Source organism: Arachis ipaensis, chromosome B10, assembly GCF_000816755.2.
Source record: "Arachis ipaensis cultivar K30076 chromosome B10, Araip1.1, whole genome shotgun sequence".
NCBI lineage: Eukaryota > Viridiplantae > Streptophyta > Magnoliopsida > Fabales > Fabaceae > Arachis > Arachis ipaensis.
The window spans coordinates 16586179-16595970 of record NC_029794.2 but is presented as its reverse complement, the minus strand read 5'-3'; the positions used below and the strand labels follow the sequence as shown (position 1 = coordinate 16595970).

Sequence of the window (9792 nt, the reverse complement as noted above, 5' to 3'; positions counted from 1 at the left end):
CTCAATGTATTCATATAATGGACACTATAAATGACGCTTGAAACCAAAAGCTTTAGTATTGCTATCCACTGAGCCGCTGGATAAGGCACTGAACAACATTGTAGTTTTGTACCAAGAAACACTTGGTACAAAGACCTTTATATAAAATGAGTCTATTTAAGTTGTACGCTACATGCCTATAATGTAACTAATCCACATTAGCTTAGGTTCAAAACCCATTAGTATTGTTTCTGGTTGTAGCCATAGCAACTAGCAAGCTCCTTTAGATTTTAATTCCGTTACCTTAAAGGTGCATTTTCTGTATAAAGTATAAACAATATGGCATAAATCCGTTTCTGTTTTAGTTTATCACTAAGTGCCACCATGATCTAAATGCGACAGTTTGCAAACACAATCATGCTGTTAGTGCCCTCTTGCTACAGAACCACACCACTATTAGAATTTGGGATTGTTTATAAGAGTTGGGCTCACCACTACTTATTGAGCATAAGCTAAACCATAATGTATCTTTCTCAAAGCAACTAGAAAGTAAACGAGGGATTGTAAAAGCGAGATGGTAAACATCATAAACTAAGTTTTTTTTTTTTTTTTAAATAAAAAATAAAAGAACAGGACAACTAAATCTCTGAAAAATTGTGTAAACCACTAATACATCTTTGATCTTTCTGTTAGTCATTCTTTGACTTCCGTCAAACTCATGCCTATATCTATGTGTGTAAACTGTAAACACATGGACTTGACAAATGTCGATGGAGGACTAACTAAAGAATGTGACATGACCAACGTTAACAATCCCTAGGGACTCAAATGTCCTATTATTTTTTCAGCAGACGTAATATATTTCACAAAATTCTTCAACGATTTAATTGTCTTATTAGTTATTACTCCTTTTTTCCCCTTAACCCCTGCGATTAAAAAAGGCACAATTCTATTGATGTCTCGCATAGAAATTCTATTAAACCCAAAAGTGCTCTTAATCAAGCGCAATCGAATACATCATAATACATAGTGCAAAATTTCTACCATAGATTGATAAAAGCAAAGCTGTTTCCTTGAAGAAATAAGTAACCATAAGACTCTAATCAAAAAGTGACATTCCAAAATCTTCATCGTCTTCTTCCTCAACCTTTTCTTCCTTCTTCGCTGCAGCCGGGGCGGCCTCAGCAGCTGGGGCAGCTCCTCCTGCGGGAGCAGCTGCAGCCGCTGCACCACCTCCAACAAACACCGCACCACCCACAACCACCTGAGTAAAAGAAGGTCAAATTCACATCCTAACATTATTCATCAAGCATATGCACACAGAACAGACTGCGAATTGCACTTCCAGTTATACAGGAGAATGAAAAAAGGACAAAGGAACAAATATAATACACACAAAAACAGAGCAAAGGAAACCAGCTTCTCTATAGCCGTAGAGCAGTTTTTCGAAAATGTGGTGTAGCACCAATATGGCAGCTCTTTGACAACACAGTTGATTTTAAATTGCAATTCACACCACAATCCAAATTTAAAACCATCCCAGTTGCAGTTACCAAAACTGGACACAGTTGCAGGAGAAAACATGTATAAACAAGTCAAGATTTTAGGAGTGATTTGGATAAAAACGCACCGGCTTTCACAAGACAGTTCTACTGTGCCTAAAATACTAAAACTATTATTATCTATTTGGTTCTAAACTTCAATTTCACACCAGAGGCATTCCATTCTATTCCTATGAATCCTAAAACATGACACACAAAACATAAGAATACTTCTTACTCTTTTTTCACTTTAAAGATAGCTCATACTAGTAATTTCATGACACAACAAAATTCACCCAAAAAAAAGTTTCATTCTTAGTCCCTGAAATTTTGAAATATAAATTTAGTCTCTGAAGTCACATTTCACAGATCAATTTGGTCCCTAAAATGACCCGTGAAAGGACTAAATTGACCTGCAAAGACTAATTTATCAATGCTTCATAGAACTTACAATTTATCTACGATTCACAAAATCCATCAAATCATCAACGAAAATCAGCATGATAAAAACCTAATTAATCTTTTTTCCCAAAAAAGATTCTAAGAATCAAAACCAGCTAATAGAAACAAAAAAAAAGGTTGATTGATTAAAATAGAACATTCGAGAAGATGCTACACGAGATCGAGAAAGAGTACCTGGAAAACGGCGGAGGAAGGGGTAACTATGGAGAAAGAGGATTGAACGGCGCCGGATGAATCGACTGCGCAGACGGCCTTAACGAGCTTTCGTTGGATGTCGAAGGTGTCGGAAGACGACTCCTCGATGTCGCCGTTGTGCTGCTTCGCCGTCCATTCTCCGCCGGATTTGCGGAGCACGAAAGTGAAAACTCCCATTGCTCTCTGCTCTGTTCTTTTGCGAGAAAACGAAAGAAACCTTCTCAGTCACAGTGTTACGCCTCTCTCGACTGCGGGTTTATTATGAGGGAGCTCTGCGAACTGGGAACCCTAATATATTGAGGTTAAATGACAGTTTAGCCCCTAGTTTCTGTTGAAGAAAAAAACATAAACGCCGTCTGTGGGGATCGAACCCACGACCACGTGGTTAAAAGCCACGCGCTCTACCGCTGAGCTAAGATGGCTCATGTTTCTATTTAGATTGTTGTTTATATTTGACTCCAACATTTTCATGGGCCTGTTAAACCCAACTATTAGAAAACGACCTTCTGTTTAGATTTAGATTCAGAAGAAAATACATTTAATTTTATTATATCTTGTAAATATAATATTCAATATTTATTTGTACCAACTTACAGATAAATGCTCAGAAAACAAACTTTGAACAAAATGAATTGAGTGATAATAAACTTCACCATACTTCAAAGGAGATTATAGTAGTTTATGTTCTTGGGGTTAACTTCCAATTTCCACTTAATTTGTATTTTATTAAAAGTGAAGACCGAGATAAATTTCATCATGGTGATGATAATTAAGTTCACGTGCACTGTTTTAATTCAAGTGAAAAATAAGTAAACAAATTCAGAAGATATTGAAAGTTAGGTAGCTGTTTACCATCTTTGACATAAAAAAGAGACAAGCTTGCGCAATGATTATTAACTATGTGTCTCTTGATTTATTGTTAATGATAGAAGATATGTTAAGTATCCTATTAGGATTTCAAGTACTCTGCTAAGGTTAGGCAAGAGTAATTCTAATTATTCAAATTTCACAGTCTCAATTGACTGATCAGTCTAAGTGTCGATCCAAACTCAATATGGCCACGAATGTTGTTCACAGAGGCAGACAGAGAAGGAATATGAAGGAAGAAGAGGATATTGTCAACGTTAATGAAGAAGATAATTTAAGTTGCGGTAAAAAGATGTTTAAGAGTCTTCTTGAAAGGATTCTTGCAGACCGATCTTTCTCAAGAGACACCATAGAGGCAACATGCAAGTTATATGGAGACAGTAAGAGGGGTTTAGGGTTACGGATCATGGAGGAAATCTATTTCAATTTTTCTTCGATGATAATAAAGATAGAGAACACAATAATTAAGGTTCAAATTAGCGTTGACATCACAAAACCGGGAATAGTTGCTGCCAAATGCATCAGCCCATAATCGTGTTAATCACCCCATCTTATATAACTCTGAAAAATACAACTCTTTGGTGACTTGTCTTATTTTACATTTCAAATTTTCGGAAATAATTCCAAAAAAAAAAAAGGAAGAAATTATGCATCAGCAGTGACAACCATTTTTATTTTGTTCTTGGGACTGCAGCTTAGTACAAATAGCGCATTTCCATGCGCTTCAACCGCCGTTGATAACGCACCCTGTGATATTACCACGTCACTTCCACTCCACAATTCAGTGCCCTCACAAGAACTTAAGTCTGTGCCTGGAAGAACTTTAGCAATGTCTGATATCTGGGCAGATATCACAGTCTTCTGCTCATTTAGATTGAAGAAAGCAACATAGACTTCTCCTACACATAGATTATACAATATAATATAAAATAGTAGTTAGAAAAGATTGTTGAAAGCATAAACCAATCTAATTTGAGTATTTGACCAAGTTTTTGCTAACACCTACACGGGTAATATGGTAATATGCAAAATTATCTTTTGGCAAAACTGGAAAAAGGTAAAATATGTCATTGAGTTGTGATTTTCTTCAAAAATACTTATAATGTTTAATTTCATTCAATTTTCTCATTAACGTTTTCTATTCGTGTCAAAATTACTCCTAAACATCAATTCCATCTAAAACGTTAGAGATAAAACAAAAATATTCAAGAATAATTTTGACACGAATTGGAAACATTTGGGACTGAATTAAACTAAATGTTTAGGGATATTTTTAAAAAAATTACAAACATTACAAACAAAAATATATTTTACTCTTTGGAAAAAATTTATTTTGTTTAAGTGCTTGTATTTTATTTTGGCAGCAACAAACCATTTCTTCCGGTTGCAATCCAAGAGCGAAGCCCACCGGAGTTAATAGTAGCTGCAAGAATGACACACTTGCTCCATGAATAATAAATATAAAAGGAAAGAAAAAATCACAACTTGAACAACTAGCACAAATCATAATCATTATAGAAAGTGCTTTCTATATATATATATATACAGATTTTCACCTTTGACAGGCTCCATTGTTGCACATAGGCCAGAATAACTATTTTCCAGCGTCCCATTAGGGTTCAGTTCCCACATCTGTCAAAGACTGCATAACTCAGCTTCCAATAGAATTCACAAATATGAAGAAAATATAAAAATCAAGGCTATTTAATGGTCAGAGGAGAAAAAACTAACAATAAAAAACAGCAGGCATGATTGGGACAAAAATCGCAGTACACAAAGACATGATTATCCAGAGAAGAGTGCAGTAATTGCACATTGGCTAACAGGTTACGAGATTCTTACCCAGGAGTATTCCTAAAGGAAAAAAGGACGTGCATGTTACAGTTGTACAGATTAAGTGTGGAGTGTGGACTATATAATATACCTGATATGCATCCCATTTGCACGGAGAAAATGGGCGTCTAACGAACTCGTTAGAAGTAAGCTTTCGTCTAGGAGAAGCATCCAAGCAAAATTTTATTCTATTGGTTGCAACTAAATGATATTTCCTTCCAAGGTTCAGTTGGGACAAACTCTCTTCAATACTGTAACCAAAATAGAACAATAATGATGCAGTTAGTAATAAGTAATAAAAAATCAAAGTTGAGCACATGGAACAGAGAAGACTAAAACATGATTACAATTTGAAGTGAAGTTTTCTCTTGTTTACACAGAAAGCTGCCAAAGGCTTGTTTCTCAAAGTCCCTTTCCAACAGATCCTTTCAACATCTTGGTCAACAGTTTCACTAGTCCAAGCACTTGCCTTCGGATCAGAGCAGTTAGTGAGACCTAATGAATGTGTATATAAGGTCTTTGTTTCTTTGATATATCTTCTCATTTGCCCTCCAAGATCTTGACCTTCACTCCTCAAGCTTGTGATATAAGGAAACTGTCGTCATAACAAAAGTGATATAATGATAATACTCGAGAAATGCTAGATAAACAAATCATTTTTACAACCAAGCCCAACCAGGTCTTTCTTCTTAAGAAAAACAAGCGTGAACTCACGCTCACATGTGTGGGTGATTTTTGTTGTGCCAATAAACTATTGGACCAACTTGGTTGAACTTGATTACCAAAATGACTTGTTTATGTAGCATCGCTGATCATACTGATTCGATCTCCCATGATTATACTAATGGGTAATCAGAAGGCTCACATGCCTCCATATTGTTTGAGCTAAAAGAGTTGATCTCCAGAAGAGTAGGGTTTGTGATAAGGCCATATGTTGTAGGATCAATTTTTCGCAGATCCCCTCCATACATTAGGGGAGACTTTGCTATCGCCCAAAGTGTTATCTGTAAGTCAATACAACCAGTCAGTGTGTACCGATAATACATGTCACACATCAAAATTTGCATGACAATATGGGAAAGCAACTTAATTGTGCTTTTACAAATACCTGTGTCTTTTGCTCTTCTAGATTGAGTCTACAATACCTGTGTGGACCTTCATTTACACCTACAGGATTTTGATGATCATCAACATTACCATGAGTATCATTTTTAAAACGAGTTTGTAGCAATTATCAATGATAGATGATTTTAAACATCTTTTGTGTTTGTAAACATATAGAATCAGTGAACCAACAATATCTTCATATTAACAGAATAAATATGTCTGATGAGAATCCTCCATCGTTCTAGTGCTTTATGATTCGGGTATCTAACAAAAAGTAATTTCTATATAATACCAGGATCTGTTAACCATCCAAATGGAAGCATGTCCAAATCAGGCCAGGATTTCCCATTTAAGCCTGTTGCTCCTATCAGATTAGCAGTTGCAAAATCCCTGATTCAGAATTGAATAAACTAACTTTATTGTATAGCCGAGGATGGAGAAGAATCATTATTAAAAGGTAATACGAAGTGATACAATGCAAGCACCCAAACTGAAATAGATCAATTTAATAACCTTGTTACGTTGAAGTGACATTTTACATCCCACCATGTATCCCAGTCATCTCCTGTAATACGATACATGTTGACCAGTCCAATGACATCCTTGGCCATGGCTGGGGTCACACTAGTTCCAGGAGACAAGGAATATACAATGGAGCGATCAAGCTTCCTTAGAACCTGAAATGACATGTCACATTGTAAATTGGTCAATGAATCTGCCAAGATATTTACTGATCAGGAGTAAAGGAAACTGCATAATACCTCTGATACATAGCTTATTTCACTTAAATCCAAGTCATCACCAAATACACAGTCATGTTTCACTGCAAGTATAAAACAAATTACTGGTTGCTAAATTTTAAATACCGTTGAGTAATTTCTTCATACATGAATAAACAAATATAATCTTCTTTACCTTTTTTAATTCAGAGTATCCCCTAATTAGTACATCAAAAAATAATCAATCTAATCTTCAAGATTTACTCACCTCTCTAACAAATGAAAACATAATCCATGGTTGACTATTTTTAAAAGTGTGGCCAAAAGATAATCTTTTTCTTAATTTTAGTTGAACCAGAAGCTTTGAAATTTGATATATGAAAACACTGACTGAAAGTTATAGAACCACTAAAATATCAACTCTATCTCACTCTTCCTAAACAACAATCTCCCAAAAACAAATAGTGCACATAGTGTATAGAAGGAAAGCTGATGCATTATATTGCTTAAATTTATCCGAGACATGAGTATGATGATATATCACATACTTAAACTGACTATAAATTGTATATCAATTACCAAAATCAACACCCCATGAAGCATATTGCTCATAAAGGGATCTCAAAAAAGCTTTCCCAGCTCCCAATGATGTATTTACACTCATGAAACCATGAGGCATCCATGCACAAGCCCTTGCTGGGATTGCTATGTCTTTGGCACCCCAAACTCGACCAGATTCTTGATAAGCACCTCCCTTATAAATTGAAGGAAGAGGAATTGAAGGTCAGCAACAAAATTTAGCTTAAGGTAAAAACAACATTCCCAAATCTTTTTTTCAGCATTCGTATCAGATGTTAATGAATATATTACAATTTACAACATTCCATTATTTACCAAAGTAGGAAAGGATATAAAGTTATAGCAGAAACAAAAAGCAATACCGTTGCTGTATCTAGGATAGCAGTGTTTGCATTGACGGCTTGTGTGCTTATCCCTCTCATAACATGAATCCCAAATTTCAAACCCATGCTATGTACCTTATTAGCAACTTCAATGAACCCTTTTCCACCTAGGGAAGAAGGCCACCTTCCAGGGTCAGGAATCACTCTCCCCCATTCATCAATCACATCAAACCCAAGAGAATCATGTCCAGCGCCATTGACTTTCCTTCTATACCAAAGGTAATCCACCACAGCATACTACAAGGGTTTGAATTAAATAAATCAAATGCTCATAAGATTGAAAGAAGTACAAACATATTCAAACACATCAATAAGTGACAGTTCCATGGAAAACCTATACCTCATATCCATGATCATGTAGTGTTCGAGACACTATTTCAGCATTTTGTAAGAATTCCTGTTCAGAAACTGTCCAACAAAAAGAATCATAGGAATTCCAACCTCTTGGTGGGATGCTAGCTTGCTGTAGGTCACTTCCGGATACATTTTCAGATGATACACTGAAATGACAGACTCAGATATTATGTTTGAGTTATGTCTAATTGTTTGTACATCTCAAAGTAATGGCAAAGTAAAGTCGCAAAAGGTTAAGGCAGTAAGTATTCAAATCAATGCAGCTTTTGTGATGCACTCCTCAAAAACACTATTAAAAATTTTAAAGCAGCTTATAAAATCAACCTTTAAACACACATATACACAGAGCATAGAAAGAGGTACTTTCTTGTTGTTTCCTGTTTTAAAGATTTTGTACAGAAGAAGCAGAAAACAGGAACAAGGCTACTTTTTAAAAAAAAAAAAAAATTCCCTTCACAAATTAAAAAGCAACGGTTGAGTTGTCTCCATGTAACCTCAAGGGCACGGGTTCAAACTGTGGAAACAGCCAAATTATCAGGTTAGGCTGCGTGCATTGCGTTCTTTGGATGCGGCCCTTCCCTTAATACGGGATGCTTGCGCACCGGACTGTCTTTTTTACGAAATTAAAAAGCAAGCAAAAGAGAAAACAAACATAAAAACGATCTCTGTAAGTGAAAGCAAAGTAATTACTAATTAGTAAGTGAAAATGGAAATAGAAAATAATGCAAGCAATAGCATCACTCAATCCATTTTTTTTATTTGAGTATTCGACAATACTGATCGAGCAGAAACATCACCTAAGAATTAGTCACTAATCATGTTTGTTGTAAAAATAAAAACAAAATAAAGTAAAAAAAAATAAGGAAAAAAAAACAAAAGAAGAATCCCGTGATAACAGTAACATACCTCTGAAAACAGAAACAAATAAGAAGGCAGATAGAGAGGAAGGACATGGAGACACACTTGATTCGCTCACTTTTGTTAATCAATCAATCTGCGACAGAATTAGCAACATGAAGCAAGGGTTAATGATGAGAGCTTACGCTAAAACTGAAGCAGTCCTAACCCGTAAGGAAGCACTTCTGGGAAAGGGAAACCTATCTGCTGCTGCTTAGTGGTCACTGCTTGGAGCCTTGAAGTTTCAACTTTCAATTCAATTATTAAAAAATAAAAAAAAATAAAATAAAAATAGTTTCTTTTTTATTTATTTTTATTTATTATTGGCTAAGGTCGTTTGAAGAGTGTGCAGAGTGAGCAGACCGGTTAGATAGATTAGATGGAGTGATGATTTGGGTTGAACGACTTGTTTTGGTGTTGAAGAAAAGTGTTTTGTACTTTGGTTTTGGCTGGACATTTTGGTTGAGTCAACACTTGAAGAATCTGGGTGGTGATTGTTGAAGCTTGAGAAATGACTAACGAAAATAACGAGCGCTGGCTCGTGGGCGCACAATCCCCGTCGTAGACTCGTAGGTGCAATTACAAGTTTACAACCTTGTCAAGCGAATCGAATAACCTATGAAATAAGTGCACTTTGTTGAGTTAGTGTGAATATGTGTCTGTTGAATATAACATTTATTGATACTCATTCAATATCTGTGTGTTTTGTTTAACTATATCTTAATAAAAAAATAAGAAATTTTACTCTTAATATATTTGGACAAATTTAAATATTATTATCAAATCTTATTTTTAGAAATAATATATATTATTATTTATTAAAATAAAAAAATATTTTAAATATTTTATATAATTAAAATAAAATATTAAAAACGT

The 9792-nt window shown here is 35.1% G+C and overlaps 2 protein-coding genes and 1 non-coding gene across 8 annotated transcripts; all 3 read right to left on the bottom strand.

Annotated features, from left to right (window-relative positions):
• On the bottom strand, positions 896 to 2460 carry LOC107624052 (60S acidic ribosomal protein P3). Its single transcript, XM_016326494.2, has 2 exons — positions 2157 to 2460; positions 896 to 1243 (listed from the first exon to the last, which is right to left on the bottom strand). Exons 1-2 carry the CDS (start codon positions 2352 to 2354, stop codon positions 1079 to 1081), a joined length of 363 nt encoding a protein of 120 aa, XP_016181980.1. The 5' UTR covers positions 2355 to 2460; the 3' UTR covers positions 896 to 1078.
• On the bottom strand, positions 2528 to 2599 carry TRNAK-UUU. The gene has a single exon. It is a non-coding gene; the product is annotated as a tRNA-Lys (tRNA).
• On the bottom strand, positions 3548 to 9544 carry LOC107622485. Of its 6 annotated transcripts, XM_016324402.2 has the most exons (15): positions 9086 to 9542; positions 8926 to 9013; positions 8006 to 8165; positions 7645 to 7902; positions 7283 to 7457; positions 6746 to 6807; positions 6498 to 6661; positions 6277 to 6374; positions 5986 to 6044; positions 5747 to 5881; positions 5225 to 5472; positions 4969 to 5128; positions 4601 to 4676; positions 4417 to 4467; positions 3548 to 3943 (listed from the first exon to the last, which is right to left on the bottom strand). In XM_016324402.2, the coding sequence occupies exons 2-15, from the start codon at positions 8970 to 8972 to the stop codon at positions 3690 to 3692; spliced, it is 1947 nt and encodes a 648-aa protein (XP_016179888.1). In that variant the 5' UTR covers positions 8973 to 9013; positions 9086 to 9542; the 3' UTR covers positions 3548 to 3689. The 6 variants fall into 6 exon arrangements, 4 of the variants coding, with proteins under 4 accessions (XP_016179888.1, XP_020969437.1, XP_020969439.1 ...); XM_021113778.1 differs by having other exon boundaries at positions 8926 to 9542; XM_021113780.1 differs by lacking the exon at positions 8926 to 9013 and having other exon boundaries at positions 9063 to 9542.